This window comes from Sphaeramia orbicularis, chromosome 14 (assembly GCF_902148855.1).
Source record: "Sphaeramia orbicularis chromosome 14, fSphaOr1.1, whole genome shotgun sequence".
Classification (NCBI taxonomy): Eukaryota; Metazoa; Chordata; class Actinopteri; order Kurtiformes; family Apogonidae; genus Sphaeramia; species Sphaeramia orbicularis.
The window spans coordinates 48,483,784-48,506,234 of record NC_043970.1 but is presented as its reverse complement, the minus strand read 5'-3'; the positions used below and the strand labels follow the sequence as shown (position 1 = coordinate 48,506,234).

Genomic DNA, 22,451 nt, shown 5'->3' with positions numbered 1-22,451 from the left:
AAATGCAATTTTCTCAGTTTTTTGCTCAAAATTCATTTTTTTCCTGAAAATGACCAATATTCAAATGTTTATATCTCACGAACGAATGAAGATAGAATAAAATCGTTTCTTGCGTTTAAAAGTTGAAGTTCTGTTCTTTCTTTTGATGTATTCAGTGTTCACATACTCCTAACACAACATTTTCAGTGAGCCTCCAACAATTAGTGAAAATGACCAAAAAGGCTGGCGCTGGCTACCAACTCACTGGAAAATGCTCTGGCGGGGAAAGAGTTAAATACTGTACCTCTCAAGAATCAAGAATAAACTTGTACTGGACATCAAAACAAAGCATGGACACATTGAATAACCAGTAGTAATAAAAATGAAAGAACAGTTGGGAGGGGTGGGCGTTGGATTACGGAAAAAGTGAGGTGTGATAAGGGTGCTGCACCAATGACTTTGACTACCAATAGTCACCCAGAAAACAGCAACGTCATGGTTCTTCCATCCATTAATTACATCCAGCCTCAGACCACGGTTTGGAATTTTCGGTGTGAAAATGCTTCTTGAATGATGATAATGAATGACCACAATGTTCCCGTTTCACATATCCAGGCACCTTACAAGTTGACTTTGATTATGCACTGACCTTTTTATTCATCGCCTACTTTATTTGATGACTCTGCAAAACCCGGAATTTATTCACCACAAATTCAATCAGTATGTTAATGAACCATATCTATCTATAAATGCAAAGAAAACTGCAGGATTATTTGACTAAACAGGTTAAACAGGTCACAAATACACAACTAATGCTGTTTATGTTCGGAGCTTTGACTTTAACCCTTTATAGGACACTCATACAAATACTCTGAAATTCAAAATCTTCAACCTTAGTGTGTTATTGGAGGACGTAACAAAACTTTATTAGTTTTGTGAATTTTTTCAACATTTTTTATTGTCATGTAGAAAACCTGTTTAACCCTGACCATATTTTCAGGGGAAAAACACCTAAAAAGACATACCCAAAGTAAATGAAGAATTACTTCACAATAATAAGGTTCATATGGATGTTCTTGGTGTCTATGGACATTTAGAGACCTCACAGAATCTATTCCCATTGTCTAAAATATTGTATCTATTACTGTACCTGAGTAAACTGTAACAAACTAAAAGAGAAATTAGAATTTTTTTAATCCTCGCCTGTTTTTTTTTTCGGCTGGATTGACGATGATATGCATAAATTAAGTGTTTGTGTCTGAGATTTTTAATAGCGTATATTTCACCCCACAAAGATTAAAAAATCAAGTTTGAACATTAAAGTTTGCACTAAAATACACTTTTGATGTACTTTTATTAGCATTAGGGTCTAAACTTTGAGCAAAAGTTGAAAAAAAACATCCATTGTCCTGATTTATTATATTTTTACAGTAGATGAATATTAATATAATTTTTCAGGCCCTAATATAATTTTTTAGCCCTATCAGCCCGCCCGCCGATATGGTAATGAAGTAAGTTATTACAATTTGAGAAATGTATTACAAAATTGCACATTTTTATTTAAAAAAAAACATATAATAACATGGTTCATTATGTAATAACAATCCAAATTAATATAATTTCAGAGCAATTTAGAAGAAATTAGTCACAGGAGCTATAGGTAATGGAATCAGAACTTTAACCACACAGTTTAAAGATTAATTTAGCACATTACATTTTCCTGAAAATAAAAATATGTCAAGTGAATTTTGTAATAAATTTCTCAAATTGTAATAACTTACTACATAATGCGAAAACATTTACTACATAATGCATTGAGGTAGTTTATTACAAAATGCGTCAGTTTATTACATAATGCAGCTTTATTACAAGATGAGGTGACATTCTTATTACATTTTGAACTTTTATTACATAATGGGAATTTATTACATAATGCGGCTCAACAGTGGGGCTACAAGAAATGATCAAAAATAGTCACTTGCCCGATAAAGGGTTAACCCCAGCAAAAAATAAAAAAAAGTGTGTATTCGGCTGTAGATGACAAAGTTTCATCAGATCACACGAGCTGATACTGCGCTACGCAACGCTTACACTACAGTACAACAGAATCCACTCTAAGTGCATGAATAAAACATTTCGCTGCAAGACAAAATGCAGTGCAACAAAAAAAGTCTACGTGTCCCTGCCGGTGTGTGCACGGCGATAAATAAAACACAGCATACAGTAGCTTCTACACTGTGTCATGGTTTTGATCAGGGTTTACTTCTGCCGTATGAATATTAATAACCCAAACAAGCCTTAAGCAGGAATTTTAACAGGAAATGAATACCTTAAAGTTCCCCTGCTGCCAAAACCCACCAGCCTGACCTCTGACCTCTTTCTTTAACCGACACTTTACATTGTTTTATTTCAATCTCCACAGTTGATGAACGTGTGAATAGAATCATTCATTTATACATGATACCTGCAGCTATTATGAGGACGTTAAGGCCTGTACACAGATATCTCTTCTACATCCTGAATGCCCGGGTCATGAATAAAATATCATGATTTTTTTTTTTTTTTTTAATGCATGCTCTTAGAAAAGTTCTTTCTTTTGCCAACAGTTTTCCAACTTTTACTCACTCTTTTTTTTTTTTTTTTTTTTTCGCTCTATCCGTGGAGGTTTAATTATTTCTGCCTCTGGAGCTGCTCAGCCTCAGACATGTTTGCATTACCCACACTCTATTCTGCTACAGATGATATGATGATGAAAAATCTAACCCTTCTAAGTAGAGCTGCACAATATATCATTTAAGCATTGTCATCGCAATGTACGTATACGCAATAGTCACATCGCAGGTCCTGCAACGTAGGAGGCAAATTAACTTAACGTGTTCTGATCTGATTTCAACCTGAATACCTGACACACACTGCACGCAGCGATCCACCAATCACAATAGTTCTTAATCAGTTTGCCGAAGCAGACCACGCCCCCTGCACATGGAGTGAGTCGCTGGTAAGAATATTGAAAAATGAGCAACGAACAAGAGAAAATGACCAAAAATGAAGACTTGGTGCCAAAAAGAAAAGCAATCTCAGTTATCTGGAATTATTTTGTCTACAAGAAGGATGAAACTGAAACACGTGTTCTGTGTCGATAGTGCCTTGCACCTGTTGCCACAACGACAGGAAACACAACTAACAAGTGTTCAGAGAACGCAAACCTCCGCCAAACACCCCGAACGGCGTGCATGTGTGGATCGACTATTTCTTTTTGAATTAAACAGTTTCCAGGTTGTTCCATACAGCAGAAAAAGTTGAAGCTTGGTACCAGTCATGTGTATGTCAAATTATATTCAATTCCAATCAATATTTGTTGAGTTATAATGAAAAATGTGTGGTAAATGGGATTTTCAATGTTAAATGTAAATGTCCACAGAGTCCACATTCCACAGTGGATGTGGACAATTTTTTTTGCCAGATACAAGATATTGTTATAAGCTATGGGTGGATCAAATTGGAGGCTAATCGGAGTCCGGAGGCAGAATATTGTTAAAATTACGCTTATTTTTTCGGTTTGTTCATTTTACTCACATCTTTTGAAATGATAGTTTGTAGATGTAAACCTTTTCATAATATAAATGTATTTTTTTTTCGCTCTAAAACAGAGAAAATTTTGGAGTTGACATTATTTCTATATTATTATGTTATTATTTTACTGGTTCGGCCCACTGCAGATCAAATTTAGCTGAATGTGGAACTGAACTAAAAAGAGTTTGACACCCCCGATATAGTATAATTTAAAATGCAGTTTGTAGATTTAACCCTTTATAGGGCACTCACTGAAATACTCTGAAATTCAAAATTGCAACCTTAGTGTGTTATTGGACATCGTCATCTACCTCCTTGTTGGTTGCCGTGACAACAGTCTCCCTCCTCATACAATAAAACGACTGTTACAACTGAGAAAAATCACTCATATTCACTATTTACAGCTTCAAAATGTCTATAAAATCTCTGTGAATCACTGTATTGTGTTAAAAAACAGACAAAAACAATACAGTTATACTTACACTTAATAATACTGGGTTTTTAATCAAATGTGCAATAACAACAATTAAATTTGTTGTAAGATCTAAGTGGTGTTGCTCAAGATGAAAATTCTTGGAACATGTCAAATAATCTTAAAAAGATGAAGTAAATAAATCTGAAAAACAAGTGTTCAGAGAACGCAAACCTCCGCTAAGCACCCAGAACGGTATGCATGTGTGGATCGGCTATTTTTTTTTTTTTTTTTTTTTGAATTAAACAGTTTCCAGGTTGTTCCATACAGCAGAAAAAGTTGAAGCTTGGTACCAGTCATGTGTATGTCAAATTATATTCAATTCCAATTAGTATTTGTTGAGTTATAATGAAAAATGTGTGGTAAATGGGATTTTCAATGTTAAATGTAAATGTCCACAGAGTCCACATTCCACAGTGGATGTGGACAATTTTTTTTGCCAGATACAAAATATTGTTAGAAGCTATGGGTGGATCAAATTGGAAGCTAATCAGAGTTGTTTTGAATTTTTTATGAAAATTGTTCAATGATGAGAGATATGAAAATTGTAGATTTTGTGACCTTGCTGTGACCTTGAACTTTGGCCTACTTGGCCCAAAATGTAATGGGTTGGTCCCAGGGCCTAGGCCTATCTGTGGGTACAATTTGGTAAAGATGGTTGGAATAGTTTTGTAAAGTTGCTAATAAACAAACGTGCAAAAAAACTAGAAGCACTTGGAGAGCACAAACACACAAAGCAAAGTGATCACAAAACCTCCTGGTGGAGGGATTCACCAAAAACAAAGACTTGGTGCCAAAAAAAAAGCAATGTCAGTTATGTGGAAGTATTTCGGCTACAAGAAGGATGATACTGAAACATATTGTCGACAGTGCCTTGCACCTGTTGCCACAACGAAAGGAAACACAACTAATTAGCTTGTCAAAAGTGTCTGATGTGATAACCAGCATGAGTGTGATGGTCAGACAGTTTTACCACACAAGGGAAAACAGAGGCAGGGTCCCAGTACCAGCCCACCATGTCCTCCAAAGAAAATAACCCCGCTACGTCTGACCATAGGAATGAAGCGATTATGCTAAGCTAGGCTAAGATAAGCTAACGGAAGGGCTGCGAGAACAAGGCAGTTGGTGCACTGCAGTGCAAACTGATTTGCCCACTTATCGAACTCATTAGTGCATGACGAATGAATTAATAAAAAACAAGTGGTGAACTCTTCCTTCAGGGTTTTCCAGGCTGGTAGATCCCATCAGAATAGCCCACTGGAACGGTTTGGGAAGACTAGACTGCATTGCATATTCTTCTGCCAGCGCAGAATGTGTGCGTCATCACGACAGGACAAGACAACGAGCATGTGCAGAATGGAAGGAATAAAGGGTTTACATGTCCGAGGAATAATTTAGTTCGGAATTAAAAGTGGACTAAACCAGTGACTTTATTCGGATTTAAATTTATTCCGAACTAGGGATGCATCGATACCACTTTTTTCCAGACCGAGTACGAGTACTTACATTTGAGTACTTGCTGATACCGAGTACCAATACGAGTACTTAATAATCCCATTCCAGTTCTTAGTTCCTTTTGTAAATGTGCTTTATTGTCATTGTCATTAGTCTGACTGGAAAAAAAGTGCTGCTACTGACATTTAATGTGTTGGAATGAGTGTTTCTCAATTAATCCAACAGGGGGCGCCGCTCTGAATTAACCATACTGGACAAATACCATGAAGAAGAGTAAAGTTTTTTTTGAGAAGAAGAAGAAGAAGAAGAAAGTCAGTAATAATAAACATGGAGACGACAGAGGGAACACTAATGTGATACTAATGTTGCAGTGTTTTCACTGGTAAGGTTTAAAAGCTCAGCTTCAGCAGGAAGAGAAATGAGTGATAAGTTTCATTTTCACTTCCGCTGGCGGTGGTCTGCACCGCTCCGTACTCCCGGTGGTATTCTCTGTCTCCACCAGCACCTGGAAAATGGATGGAATGTACACAAAGGACGGACAGAACGCTGCGTCCGTATCTGTCTGTGTCTTTAACGTTACTTGCAGTCAGTGTTACTTTTATCACCGTCGCTTATTTTGAAAAATCTCCACACTCCACACACATTATTCCACCGCCGCGTACCTGCTGCACTGAACTGTGAATGTCACATGGCCATAAGTGGTATCGGTGCATTTGTATCAGATTACTTTTACGAGTACGAGTACACACACTGAGTATCGGAGCCGATGCCCAATACTGGTATCGATATCGGAGCATCCTTATTCCGAACTAGTCTTTTTCAACTGGGATAAGGTGTTTACATGGGCATCTTCAATAGGATCTAACGTTTATTCAGATTAAACCAGGAATAAAAGTTGTCATGGAAACGCACGGACTGTCAGTTTTTTCCAATATGGTGCAGCTCTACTTCTAATTCTTGGTCTTTTTCTTTGCACGTGTGGTCACATCTGGCCTTTTTTTCGTTCTGACATTATCTCAGTGTGCGAGCTGGAAAAACGAAGCGTTCCCATCCCAGTGTCACCAGATTAACCGTTCCAGTGGATCCAGTGATTGTGTTTCACATGTGAGAGGAGCCCGGCCGACTGAGGGAGCAGCAGTTTGGTTGTAAGGATTAGTAGGAGAGCCTGTTAATCTTCTCACCTCAGGAGACAGGAGCCGTCTGAGCTCTATCAGCTAATGGGGATCTTAATAAAAAGGGAACCAAATTGAATATCAGAGGGCATAGAGTAAACCATAGCGAGGCGCAGCTAGGCCTGTTCTGATAGGACAATTTTACGCTATGATAATCTTGGCCAAAATAATAACCTTGTTAAGTGATATTATCTCAGTAATTACTTAAATAAGATGAAAGTCTTCACATAGTAAGAAAATGATGGATTTTCACACCAGGCTCCGGGCTAAGAGTGCTGATAGGTTACTTATCCAACTCTAGAGACAAGTTAACCCCAGCATCTAACGCAGGGGTGTCAAACTCATTTTAGTACAGGGGCCACATTCAGCCCAAATTTGATCTCAAGTGGGCCAGACCAGTAAAATAATGACTTAATAACCTATAAATAATGACAAATCCAAGTTTTTCTTTTTGTTTTAGTACAAAAAAACCCCAATTAAATTATGAAAATATTTACATTTTACAAAAAAGATGTGAAAAACCTGAAAAAACAGATATTTCATTTGGAAAATTAGTGCAATTTTAATAATATTACGTCTCGACTTATTATTTGTACATGTACATTTACACACAATGTTACATAAACATTTGGTAACAGGCAGAATATTGTTTAAATTTTGGAGTTTGAAATTTGAACAATTTCTACAATATTCCATCTCTTATTATTTACACAACTACAGATCACAGTGGATCCATAAATGCACAAAATATTTAGTAACAGGCAGAATATTGTTAAAATTGCACATTTCAGGTTGTTCATCTTTGTTTTTATTTATGTATTTATTTACATTTTATTGTGAAAGAATAGTTTTGTAAATGTAAATATTTTCACAGTGTAATGTTACTTTTTTCACTTAAATTTTTTCCACATAATTTTTCACAACGAACATTTGTAGTTGTCATTATTTATGGGTTATTTTGTTGTTATTTTTACTGTAGATCACGTTGGTCTGTATGTGGAACCTGAACCAAAATGATTTGGACAACCTTGATTGTTCAGGTTAATTTTTGCATTTTCATCCCGCAGGAATGGAACCTTTGGCGGGCCAGATTTGGCCCCCGGGCCGCATGTTTGACACCTGTGATCTAACGCAGGGGTGTCAAACTCATTTTAGTTCAGGGGCCACATTCAGCCCAAATTTGATCTCAAGTGGGCCAGACCAGTAAAATAATGACTTAATAACCTATAAATAATGACAAATCCAAGTTTTTCTTTTTGTTTTAGTCCAAAAAAACCTCAATTAAATTATGAAAATATTTACATTTTACAAAAAAAAGATGTGAAAAACCTGAAAAAACTGAAATTTCATTTGAAAAATTAGTGCAATTTTAATAATATTATGTCTCGACTTATTATTTATACATGTACATTTACACACAATGTTATATAAACATTTAGTAACAGACAGAATATTGTTAAAATTGCACATCTTGGGTTGTTCATCTTTGTTTTTATTTATATATTTATTTGTATTTTATTGTGACAGAATAGTTTTGTAAATGTAAATATTTTCACAGTGTATTTTTTTTTGTTTGTTTTACTAAAATTTTTAGTTCAGGGGCCACATTCAGCCCAAATTTGATCTCAAGCGGGCCAAACCGTTCAAATTATAGCATAAAAACCTATAAATACTGACAACTCAAAGTTTTTCCTCTTCATTTTAGTGCAATAAAAAACATTAAATTATGAAAATATTTACATTTACAAACTATCTTTTCACCTACCTTTTTATGCCCCAAATTGAGAAGGAAGAAGCTAGTGTCAAACTGTAAGAGATTATAAAAGAAGTGGCTATAGTGAACTACAGGTGACGTGAATCAAAAAACTGAGGCAGAATCATTCATCTTTCTTTCACAAATTCATTGACGGTAATTGCCTTATAGTAATCGAGTACAATGACATGTTCATTTGGGGTCTTTTCATACCTGAGGCTGACACTGTGACAATTTCAAAGTCATTTTCTCTTATTGAAAAATAACAGTAGACAAGTAAGTGGATGAATTAATACGCAGTCACATGACACCCTTGCACTGTGAGAAAAAGGAAAAAAAAAAAAGAGAGTCGACAGAAAACAATAAAGAGAACAGTTTTACAGAACCCGTGTATCATTCGTTCTTTGCATCAACGATCGGAAAGTGAAAAAGTGACTCGTTATTTCATTAATCATGTACAAATCAAAAATATAAAAATAAGTTGTTTTTCATTCTTTTGATTGTACGCACAAATTAAAAATCGGAAATAAGCAAATGGACCAAATGTCGGGTTTCATGTTGACATTTTTGATTTGGTATGACGCTGACGTGACTGACTTCTTTGTGTGTTGAGCTGGATAATCGTGGCTTTGCTAGTGTTCTGCCTAATGCATTTGGTGATAATGGAGAATTTCATGTTTTTCAGAGGCAGCAAATGCGTTAGTCTCAAGGAAGATGACATGACAGCTGAAAAAAATGGTCAAGATCTTCCAGGTATTGTTGTTTTGTCTAATAATAATAATAATAATAATAATAATAATTATTATTATTATTATTATTATTATTATTATCTTTATTTATTTATTTATTTATTTATTTATTTATTTATTGTGACGACCCCTCCACACCACTAGGTGTGTGTTGGTCTGTTTGTTTGTTCCTTTACAGGATCTGACCAAGGCGGGGTTCATCTAGTAATCATCAGATGCGCTGCACCTGGGCCTGGTGTCCTGCCGTCTTTAAAAGCCCTGACCTGTCAGTCATCATAGGACGCTCGCTCTCTCACTCACCTGCCTGCACTCCATGCGTGTGTCCGCTCCTGCTCCTCCACCATAGACCACAACAAAGACTCTTAAGATTATTTGTTATATTCTTACCTGCACTTTGTAAATAAATTATTTATTTATTTATTTATTTTCTAAGTGCCTTTCAAGAAACCCAAGGACACTGTACAACAAGATAAAACAGACAATGCATACACTTTTTTAAAAAATCTGTAATTTAACAGAATTTTCACTGTTTATTTTACAGATTTTTCCTGTATTTTTTAAGATACAGGAAAACATCAATGAAATTACCAAAACAGACTGTGATTTTACATGTCAAAAGTAAAATAACATGAAAAAAACTCTGTGAATAACCAAAAAAATGTAATTTTTTAAAGGAAATGTTTTCTTTTTTCACAGAAAATTATAGTTAAAATACATCTGCAAATTTCACAAATATGTCTTCTCTATTTATGAGATTAAACTGTTAAATTAAAGTTTAATACTGTAAAAAAAACATAAATAAAATGAGATAAAATTACTGACAATTAACTGTAAAAGAAGTATTTGCTCTGTAAGTTTAACAAGACTTGTTTGTTAATTGACAAATATCTTGTGTAATTACAGGAGGTTTCACAACAAAAATGTTGAATAAATATGTTTTTGTGAATGTAGAACATGTATAAGCACTGATATATATATATATATATATATATATATATATATATATATATATATATAGATATAGATATAGATATAGATATAGATATATATAGGTAATTCGATTGTTTAAAAAAATCAAAATATTCTTTATTAAACATTAAAAAGTCCAAAAAAAAAGAAGCAAAATCTCATGTAAAGTAAGGGCAAAAAACGGTATTTTAATTAAGGAAGATTACCGTATTTTTATGAGACAGTTGTTTTCCATTATTTTACAGTATTTTTCGGCACCCCTACTACTGGAATAATACCTTTTTTTTTTTTTTTTTTTTTTTTTTACAGTGTAAAATACAAAGAAATAAACAAAAAGATAAAAGAATAATTACAATATATAGAAGTGAAGATGTAAAATACATACAGTGCGTCCATGGTAACCAATGTAAGTAGAAGACACTTCTCGTTAGACATGAAGAAGTCAGTAACTTCTGGGTCATACCAAATCAGATCTCAGAAATGTCAACATGAAACCTCACATTTGGTCCATTTGCTTATTTCTGATTTGTAATTATGTGCGTACAGTTGAAAGAATGAAAAACAACTCATTTTTTTTATTTTTGATTATTGATTTGTACATGAATGATGAAATAACAAGTCATTTTTTCATTTTCCGATTGTGGATTCTCAATTGAATATGAAAAGAACAAATAATACCCAGATTTTCCAGCTTCTATCGGCTTGTTTTTCCATTCCGCACATGGAAGCTGCTGTCGCCAACAGTTATACTAATGCCACTTTCATATTAAACCTTTTGAACCAATGAATTACAGTTACAACAAAGATGTAATATAACGGATAACAAATCTGTACTTGTCCTATTTAGACAAGTAAAGGAAAATGAACCCAATCATCAGTCAAAAGCCTGAAGACCAACAGACTGATCAATTAGATGTTTAATGATATTAAAACTCTGATTATAGCGATCAGTTTGTCCACAACAGATGCGATCAATATCAGTAAGTTGTTTGTAGACTACATACAAAGGCCTTTTTAAGCATTTTAACACCAACACCCTGGAGGTTGTGTGGAGGTTTGATGGTGTCCTCCCCTCCTCTGGCTCTGTGTGCTCGGTTCCACCCCCCCCACCCCCCCCATAGTCATATTAATTTAAATTATTTCATAGAAACTCAAATGGATAGTAATTAATACAAATACATTATGACAAATATTAAATTATTTAACCCATTGTTGTATTGTGGCTGCCTCCACTGCTACCGCCGCCACAAAAATACTACACTGTAAAAAAATAAACCTGTAAAAAAAAAAAAAACAACAAAAAACAAAAAAAAAACAGTATTATTCCAGCAGCAGGGGTGCCAAAAACATACTGTCAAATAATGGAAAATAACCATCTCATAAAAAGAAGGTAATTTTCCATAATTAAAATGCAGTTTTTTGAACTAACTTTACATGTGATTTTGCTTTTTTTTTTTTTTGACTTTTTAATGTTTGATAAAGAATATTTTCATGCGTTAAAACAATCAAATTACCTATAAATAAATATATAAATAATTTCCAATCAGACTAAGATGGATAATCCACTGATAAAAACTGTATTTGGACAGTTTATCAGTGCTTACACATGTTATACATTCACAAAAATACATTTATTCAACATTTTTGTTGTGAAACCTCCTGTAATTACACAAAGATATTTGTCAATTAACAAACAAGTCTTGATAAACTTACAGAACAAATACTTCTTTTATGGTTAATTGTCAGTAATTTTATCTCATTTTATTTATTTATTTTTTTACAGTCTAAAACTTTAAATGAACAGTTTAATCTCATAAATAGAAAGAAATATTTGTGAAATTGTGATACATTTGCAAATGTATTTTAACTGTATTTTTCTGTGAAAAAAGGAAAAATTTCTTTTAAAAAAAAATTGAAATTTTTTGGTTATTTGCAGTTACTGTTTTTTCGTGTTATTTTACATTTGACGTGGAAAATCACAGTCTGTTTTTGTCATCTCATTGATATTTCCCTGTATCTTAAAAATACAGGAAAAATCTGTAAAATAAACAGTAAAAATTCTGTTAAATTACAGATTTTTTTTTTTTTTTTACAGTGTAGCAAATTAGACTACTGGTGTTATTATTATTATTATTATTATTATTATTATTATTATTATTATTATTAGATATTTTTGTCTTATTACAACAATTATTCTTTCCCCCCTCACTCTCCCCTCTCTCTCTTTTTCTCTTTCATTCACACCCCCCTCTTCCACTTTTCCCTATTGCCCCTAACCAAGCTATATTGTTTAGTTGCTCTTTACATTTATTATCTTTCTCATTGTAATATGATTTTGTTGTTGTTACTGTTTGTCATTACTGTGTCGTTGTTGTTGTTTTTGGTTTGTTTCTTTGTTTGATTTTCCCTTTGTTTATGTGTTGTTGTTTTTCTGTCCACAATGTCTTGTTAACTATCACTAATAAAAAAAAATAAATAAATAAAAAAAAAAGCATTATAACACCAGCGCAATAAAAAAATTGGTCCAAAAATGGAAAATTATGTAAGTTGGGTGTTATTTTGAGAAAGGAGTCAACCATTTACAGCAACGATGAGAGGAAAAGAGGATTCTCTCATCAAAAGAAAAAAAAATAATAATAATGATAATAATAATAATCAACACATATTTCCAGAATAATTAACACTAATAACGAGAAGAAAACAATTAGGCTGATTTTCACTTCTCAGTTTTGCTAAAAGCATCTTAAAGTGAATGTAAAGCAGAGCTAGTGCGGTCGGTTTGACACATTGCATGAACGCACGGACTATAAATGTTAATAGTTTCACAGACGGAGCTTCAAGAATCACTATTTCTGTTTTTCTTGGTGTTTGAAATCCTCTCAGCCCTCAGAACATTTTAATCCATTATGTAGTAAATCAGGTTTTACCACGGCTGCCTTACACACTGTAAACTGCATCAACAGTGATTCTGGACTCAGATGTAATAAACCATCAGTCATTCTGGTGAAATAAACCCTGACAGGATGATGCAGGATGCAGAGGCGTCCTGATCACCTTGATGATTGGCTTAGTTTATACTGGAAGTGTTATATGTATATATATAATATAGTACACAGGTGTCAAAAATGCATCAAATCCGGCCCGCCAAAGGGTCCAGTCTGACCCTTGAGATGAATTTGTGAAATGCAAAAATTACACTAAGATATTAACAATCCTTTTAGTTCAGGTTCCACATTCAGACCAATTCAATCTCAAGTGGGCAGGACCAGTCAAATACTATCATAATAACATAGAAATAATGACAACTCCAATTTTTTCTCTTTGTAAATGTAAATATTTTCATGTATTTACACTAAAACAAAGTAGAATTTTGCAAAAAATGTGAATAACCTGAACAAATATGAACAACCTGAAAGGTCTCAGGAGAAATAAGTACAATTTTAACAATATTCTGTCTGATATTAAATGTTTTGTGTGTTTGTAGATCCACTGTGATCTGTAAGTTATAATGTACATGTGTAAATGATAAACTGAGGAAAAATATTGTTAAAATTACACTTATTTTGTCGGTTTGTTCATGTTATTCACATCTTTTGAAAGGATAGTTTGTAGATGTAAACCTTTTCATAATGTAAATTTATTTTTTTCGCTCTAAAACAGAGAAAAGTTTGGAGTTGACATTATTTCTATATTATTATGTTATTATTTTACTGGTTCGGCCCACTGCAGATCAAATTTAGCTGAACTAAAAAGAGTTTGACACCCCCGATATAGTATAATTTAAAATGCAGTTTGTAGATTTAACCCTTTATAGGGCACTCATTGAAATCCTCTGAAATTCAAAATTGCAACCTTAGTGTGTTATTGGACATCGTCATCTACCTCCTTGTTGGTTGCCGTGCCAACAGTCTCCCTCTTCATACAATAAAACAACTGTTACAACTGACAAAAATCACTCATATTTACTATTTACAGCTTCAAAATGTCTATAAAATCTCTGTGAATCACTGTATTGTGTTAAAAAACAAACAAAAACAATACAGTTATACTTACACTTAACAATACCGTGTTTTTAATCAAAAGTGCAATAACAACAATTAAATTTGTCGTAAGATCTAAGTGTTGTTGCTCAAGATGAAAATTCTTGGAGCACGTCAAATAATCTTAAAAAGATTAAATAAATAAATCTGAAAAACAAGTGTTCAGAGAACGCAAACCTCCGCCAAGCACCCTGAACAATGTGCATGTGTGGCTCTGCTTTTTTTTTTTTTTTTTTTTTTTTAATTAAACAGTTTCCAGGTTGTTCCATACAGCAGAAAAAGTTGAAGCTTGGTACCAGTCATGTGTATGTCAAATTATATTCAATTCCAATCAATATTTGTTGAGTTATAATGAAAAATGTGTCATAAATTTGGGATTTTCAATGTTAAACTGAAATGTCCACAGAGTCCACATTCCACAGCGGATGTGGACAATTTTGTGCCAGATACAAGATGTTGTTCTAAGCTACAGGTGGATCAAATTGGAGGCGAATTGGAGTTGTTTTGAATTTTTGATGAATTTTGGAAAACTGCTCAATGATGAGAGATAGGAAAATTGTAGATTTTGTGACCTTGCTGTGACCTTGAACTTTGGCCTACTTGGCCCAAAATTTAGTGGGTTGGTCCCAGGGCCTAGGCCTATCTGTGGGTACAATTTGGTAAAGATGGTTGGAATAGTTTTCCCGTAAAGTTGCTAACAAACAAACAAACAAACAAACAAACATGCAAAAAAACTAGAAGCACTCGGACGGCACAGACCTCCACCAAGGCAGATCAGTGCTCCGGATTTGGATGAAAATTTCAGGAAATGTTGATACTGGCATAAGGAAGAAATGCTTAAATTTTGGTGGTGATCAGGGGTGGGGGGGGGGCACTGAATCGTGGCGGAGGTCTGCGTTCTACGAGTGCTTTTCTAGAAAAGACAGAGGCAGATCAGTGACCCCCCCTTCACCCCAAGGGCCGGACTGGACCCTTTGGCGGGTCGGATTTGGCCCCCGGGCCTCATGTTTGACACCTGTGATGTATATCATCAGTGAATTAAATGTAATAAAATAACTGATTTTCACTGGAAAAAAAAGCAAAATACAGAGGATAATATTAGAACTAGAAGCACTCTGAGAGCGCAGACCTCCGCCAAGGCTGATCAGTGGCGCCCCCCGTGGGCCCCCCCACCCCCGATCACCACCAAAATTTAATCATTTCTTCCTTATCCCATTTCCAACAAACCCTGAAAATTGCATCCAAATCTGTTCATAACTTTTTGAGGTATGTTGCACACTAACGGACAGACAAACAAACAAACAGACAAACAAACAAACAAACAAACCCTGGCAAAAACATAACCTCCTTGGCGGAGGTAATAAATTGTGATAAATTGCTTAAGAAATGTTAATATAAAGAGAACTGGAAAAGCACTCAGAGATCGCAGACCCCACCCCCCATCACCACCAAAATTTAATCATTTGTTCCTTGTGCCAGCATCAACATTTCCTGAAATTTTCATCCAAATCCATTCATAACTTTTTGAGTTATCTTGCACACAAACACACAAACAGACAAACCAACACCGTCAAAAACATCACCTCCATGGCAGAGGTAACAAACACACAAAGCAAAGTGATCACAATACCTCCCGGCGGAGGTAATGATCTTTCAAGATACATATTCCAAATCTAAGTCAGTTTATCTAAGTCAGATATTCTTTTCTGCAGTGTATGACGTACCTTAAAGGAGATTTCATACTGCTCTCCTCCCCAGATCTCCAGACCCGTGTCATAACCTCCCAGCTCCCAGAACCACTTCCTGTCCACAGCGAACAGTCCACCAGCCATCACTGGAGACCTGCAGGACACACAACAGAAGACAAGGAAACAGAGAGTCAACAACACGTATAACCTCTACTCAAGAAAAGCATCTAAACCAGAGATGGACTGAGAATCAGTCAGTTCACTGCAAAAAATCTAAATCTAAGTGTATTTCTAATCTAAGTGTATTTTTTTTATCATTTCTAGTCCAAATATCTCATCACACTTAAAATAAGACATAATCACCTAAAGAGTAACATTTCAATGAGATATAAGAACTGATTTTCAGACAATAGATCTTGAAAATCTTACATCTAGATTTTTTTTGCTTAATTCAAGATTTTTTTTCATTTAATTCAAGCAAAAATGGAACAAGTGAAAATTATCTTGGTAAGATTTCTTGAAATAAGATTTTCAAGATCTATTGTCTAAAAATCAGTTCTTATATCTCACTGAAAAGTTACTCTTCAGGTGATTATTATTCTTATTGTCTTATTATTGTCTTATTTTAAATATGATGAGATATTTTGACTAGAAATTAGAAAAATACACTTGGATTTAGATTTTTTTTCCAGTGCGTCTCAGTCTCCTGACCTCAATATCATTGAACCACTTTGGGGAGGTCTCAAACGTGCAGTTCATGCAAGAAAACCCAAAATCTTAAAGGAACTGAAGGTGTTTTGCCAAGAAGAATGGGCAGCTTTACCATCTGAGAAAATAAAATATCTCAACCACAACAACCACAAAATACTTCCAGCAGTCATTGACGTTAAAGGGGCTGATACAGAGGATTAAGAACTAGGGTATACACTTTGGATCAGGGTCATTTGGATAGTTTCTGTCTGATTATAAATGGCTTCATCCAACCACTAGTCACGAGTGAAAGAAAAGTTTTTGTATTATCATTCATATTCTCTGGAAAATGGCCAAAGAATCAAAGAACCACTATAAAAATAAGTTTATAATAATAATAATAATAATAATAATAATAATAATAATAAAAGTTTCACCGCTGAGCTAAATTGTCTGTACATCTTTCACTGTGTGACCTGCTACAAGCCCTGTCATATTCACCTTTTACTTAATAACAATCAATGATTGTTTGAAACAAATTCAGATTTATGCAGGAGGGCAACGTTGATTATGGGAAACTAAAGGAAGCTCAAACTAAATGACTGAGAATTCTTCCATTTCTTCAAAAGGGGGAAATCCCTCCAATATGCTCAAACATTTGTCCACACAGCATGCGATTCATTTGCAGGAATGTCACGTTTGATACACTACTTAGCAACCCTTGTGAATCTAGCAGCAGAGCAAACAAACCCATTTGTACTCTTTTATTCCCTCACCCAATGAGAATCGAATAGAGAATCGATAAGGAATCGGATCGACAAGCAAAATCGATAATGGAATCAGAATCATTAAACTCTTATAAATTCCCATCCTATTTATCACCGTTCAATATAAAATGATCCTCTGTAGTTTTTATTTTTAAGTGAAAATCAGGTATTTTCCTATATTTCATTCACTGATCATGTTAATCTTCATTAAAGCTCAGAGTAAATTCAAAGATTATTATATCAGAAACAGAAGAAACTGCCAAAAAAGTGACTTTTCCAGTAAAATATATCAATAACTGAATGTAAACCAAGTGTCTCCATCCACTGTCATTGATCCAACTCCATGGGTTTTACTGGTGAATCAATGTTGTAGAAGATCACGTGTTTCCATGGTAACTACGGAGCCTCTGAACATCCAAATGGGTCATATCTGATGACCATGAAAAGATGACAAACAGTATTTTACACCAATTATTTATTATTTACATGTATTGATAGGATTAGTGGATCAACAGGTATTAAACAGGTAAAGGTGGGGTAGGCGATCCTGGAAAACGGTTCGAGCAAGCTATATTTTGAAAATGCACAATTCAGAAGTCCAAACCCATTTCTTCAGACATCCCCCTGAAGCCACGCTTCCAGAGTACCGGAACGAGCAACGCTTGTTCTTGAGGGTTCACGAGCGCTGCATAGCATTAATTACCCCCCCGCAGTAAGACAGTTGTAAGTCGGATGACAGGCTAGCAACCCACTAAAGTTTGCTTTGAGCGCTGTAATCTGTGCATTTCACTATTATGTTTGTCGGCAGAACAGCCCGAGTTCATACCTATCTGGCTAACGTTACATTCCCTAGTGATTTATGTTAGTGACAAAAAAGTTTGCCGGTGAACTTTCCATTCTAATATCGCTAATATTGCCACTATAGTTTGATTTATAGGTGTGCATTTTACACTCACTTGGTGACAGATGCTAGTATTTTTGAACATTTGACCTAGCGCCAAAAATAATCATGCAAATTAACCAATGTTGGAGTTAATCATTGACATATGCCAGGCTGCAAAAATCAAATAATATGTGATCCACTTTTTATGTGGTATATTGAAAAAAATATTTTTTTTGTTTTTTGCATCAAAAAAAAAAAAAAAAAAGGTTTGTTTACAATACAAACACGACATTTAAAGGGTTAAAAATGTGACAATTATTGAGTATTTGGTACTTTTATTTACGGCTCAAGTTGATGAAATAGAAAAAATTGTAAAAGAATTTTAAAAAAACGTAATGATTTTTTTTTTTTTTACATTATTCCACAAGTGTGCCAAAAAGGCACACTTGGTGCTTAGTAAGGGTCTTGCTGGAGGATACTGGAGGGTTAACAGATACATTTTTTGCTGCCTGTTTGTGACCACTAGAATTAATAGCCCGGCAGCAGTCACTTCCATACATTCACTATATTGCAAGAATAACAGAAACATAATCAAGGTCTTTGTTTTTCCTACAGGAAGATATATGATGATCCTCCTCGGTTTTCAGGTACGATGGTTGTCATAGTTACAAGATCTTCATCAGGTGGAAGTCGGAGGCTGTAGGTAGCGAGCTCTCGCACTCGAAGTCGCCCCAGAGGAGGATCAATTAAAGGCGAGCGGGGAGCTGCTGTACTGTCAGCGGTGAAGAACACTCTGGAGGCTTCCCACGCCTGATGCACACCAAGCACAGAGACAGACTCCTCCTGTGATAACAGCACCGGGTTTGAAGTTTTTCCTTCTCCAGAGGCAAAAACGATGGAATGAAGGTAGCGCTGATTACAACAGGTTCTGCGCTTTCCTCAAAAACTAAGAGATATTTCTGTGTTGTTGTGCGTTGTCACTACTTTTGCACCTTGTTCACATGCAGACAATGATGGAAGAGGTACTGAACTCCTTTACTTAACCCTCCAGTATCCTCCAGCAAGACCCTTACTAAGCACCAAGTGTGCCTTTTTGGCACACTTGTGGAATAATGTCAAAAACGTTTTCATAGAGTTTGTTATTAATTCGTTTACACTTTTTTTCTATTTCATCAACTTGAGCCGTAAATAAAAATACCAAATACTCAATAATTGTCACATTTTTTAACCCTTTAAATGCCGTGTTTGTAATGTAAACAAACCATTTTTTTTAATGCAAAAACCATATATATATATATATATATATATATATATATTTTTTTTTTTTTTTTTTTTTTTTTCAAAATACCACATAAAAAGTGAATCACATATTATTTGATTTTTGCAGCCTGGCATATGTCAATGATTAACTCCAACACTGGTTAATTTGCATGATTATTTTTGGCGCTAGGTCAAATGTTCAAAAATACTAGCATCTGTCACCAAGTGTGCGTAAAATGCACACCTATAAATCAAACTATTAAATATTATATATTGATTTATTTTTCTGCTCTAATTTGATTCTGGTTTTTTTGTAAATCAAGGTCAGCCCTAATCATACATATCAAATGGAAGAAATAGTGCGTTTTAGGCACACTTGGCAGACAGATGCTAGTCTTGTAATTTTCTTTTGTTTACAATGTGCAAATTTTAGGTGGTGGCTAGAATTTTAAAGATCATGCAAAAATGAACAACTTTTGAATTCTAACCTTATTTAAATTGTGACAAATAATATGAAGTTTTTTAAAACGAAGTGCAAATTGTGCCTAAAATGTGCACCTGGATACCGGGGGGTTAATGTTGTATAGAACACTCCAGTGCACACATCAATAATATATGACAACGGCTACTGCTACGGTACTGTGGCATGAAATATTTGTTTGTCTATTGCACAGGTGTCAAACATGCAGCCCGGGGGCCAAATCCGGTCCACCAAATGGTCCAATCCGGCCCATAAGATGAATTTGTGAAATGCAAAAATTACACACTGCCGCAAAACATCAGGAACTCGGACTCAATGCAAAACTTCAAATCACTATTTAAAACTCACCTGTTCAAACTTGCATTTTCTTGAACTTCTTTTTTTTTTCTTTCTGTTCTTTTCTTGTTTTGTTTGTTTGTGAAGTGTCTTTGAGTGTCCAGAAAAGAGCTATGTAAGTGTGACGTATTATTATTATTATTATTATTATTATTATTATTATTATTATTATTATTACATTGAAAAAATTAACAACCAGTGGTGTCAAAATCAGTTTAATTCAGGTTCCACATACAAACATATACAGACCAATTAGATCTCAATTGGGTCAGAGGAGTAAAATATGATCATAATAACCTATAAATAATATACAGGGTGGGGAAGCAAACTTTACAATGAACATTTAGTTGTTTTTTCTCAGCAGGCACTACATCAATTGTTTTGAAACCAAACATATATTGATGTCATAATCATACCTAACACTATTATCCATACCTTTTCAGAAACTTTTGCCCGTATGAGTAATCAGGAAAGCAAACGTCAAAGAGTGTGTGATTTGCTGAATGCACTCGTCACACCAAAGGAGATTTCAAAAATAGCTGGAGTGTCCATAAAGGCTGTTTATAATGGAAAGAAGAGAATGACTATGAGCAAAACTATTACGAGAAAGTCTGGAAGATACTATTAAAGAAGAATGGGAGAAGTTGTCACCCCAATATTTGAGGAACACTTGCGCAAGTTTCAGGAAGCGTGTGAAGGCAGTTATTGAGAAAGAAGGAGGACACATAGAATAAAAACATTTTCTATTATGTCAATTTTCTTGTGGCAAATAAATTCTCTAAACTAACTGGTCATACACTGTCTTTCAATCCCTGCCACAAAATATTGTAAATTTTGCTTCCCCACCCTATATATATATATATATATATATATATATATATATATATATATATATATATATATATATACACATATATATATATATATACATACATATATATATATATATATATATATATATATATATATATTTTTTTTTTTTTTTTATTTTTTTTTTATTTATTTATTTATTTATTTATTTATTTATTTATTTTTTTTGTTGGTGTAAAAAAGTAAAATTACATGAAAAGTTTACATTAACAAACTATTGTTTTACAAAAATATGAACAAGCTCATGATCACCAATTTGTTAGGAATTACTAATTTGTTAGACATATTTGTGTTATATTATGTTTTTGTTTGTTCAAAAATAATACGATTTGAGCATTGACACTCGATGTGTCAAATAGGATACAAAATTGAAATTCATACATGGAAATAGATATTTGAAAAAATAAAAAATAAAAAAAATAAAAATTGGGGTTGTTCAGAAGGACCAATAAAGGCTCCGGTTTCAAACAACTGGAATTTTCTGTCAATGATTTAATGGTTCAGGCTTTACAGGGTTAAGAGTAAACTCTAAACCCACTTGTTTCTCCAGGCATTTTAACAGCCGTAGATTAAAGGTTATTATATGACCATCATGCTTATTTTAATTTATACCTTTTTGTGATTGTAATTACTTCCACCAGGTGGTATTGTGATCACTTTGCTTTGTTTGTTTGTTTGTTTGTTTGTTTGTTTGTTTTTTAGCAACTTTACGGGAAAACTATTCAAACCATTTTTACCAAATTGTACCCACAGATAGGCCTAGGCCCTGGGACCAACCCATTAAATTTTGGGCCAAGTAGGCCAAAGTTCAAGGTCACAGCAAGGTCACAAAATCTACAATTTTCCTATCTCTCTTCATTGAGCAATTTTCGAAAATTCATAAAAAATTCAAAACGACTCAGATTAGCCTCCAATTTGATCCACTCATAGCTTATAACAATATCTTGTATCTGGCACAAAATTGTCCACATCCACTGTGGAATGTGGACTCTGGACATTTCAATTTAACACTGAAAATCCCTTTTATGACACATTTTTCATTAAAACTCAACAAATATTGATTGGAATTTTATAGAAGTTGACATACACATGACTGGTACCAAGCTTCAACTTTTTCTGCTGTATGGAACAACCTTGAAACTGTTGAATTTAAGAAGAAATAGTCGATCCACACATGCACACCGTTCCTGGCGGAGGTTTGCGTTCTCTGAACACTTGTTTTATCTTGTATTTTATTGTCTTTCGTGAAGCACCTTGTGACTTCACTTCTCTGTGAAAGGTGCTCTATATATATATATATATATATATATATAT

At 34.2% G+C, this 22,451-nt stretch overlaps 1 protein-coding gene across 1 annotated transcript in view; it reads right to left on the bottom strand.

The window, feature by feature from the left end:
* Positions 1-22,451, bottom strand: part of LOC115432778 (polypeptide N-acetylgalactosaminyltransferase 10-like) — a 268,778-nt gene that overhangs the window by 53,370 nt on the left and 192,957 nt on the right. The window contains exon 7 of the mRNA XM_030153782.1: positions 15,887-16,004. Coding sequence (XP_030009642.1) covers positions 15,887-16,004 — 118 coding nt within the window. The remainder of the gene's footprint in view (positions 1-15,886; positions 16,005-22,451) is intronic.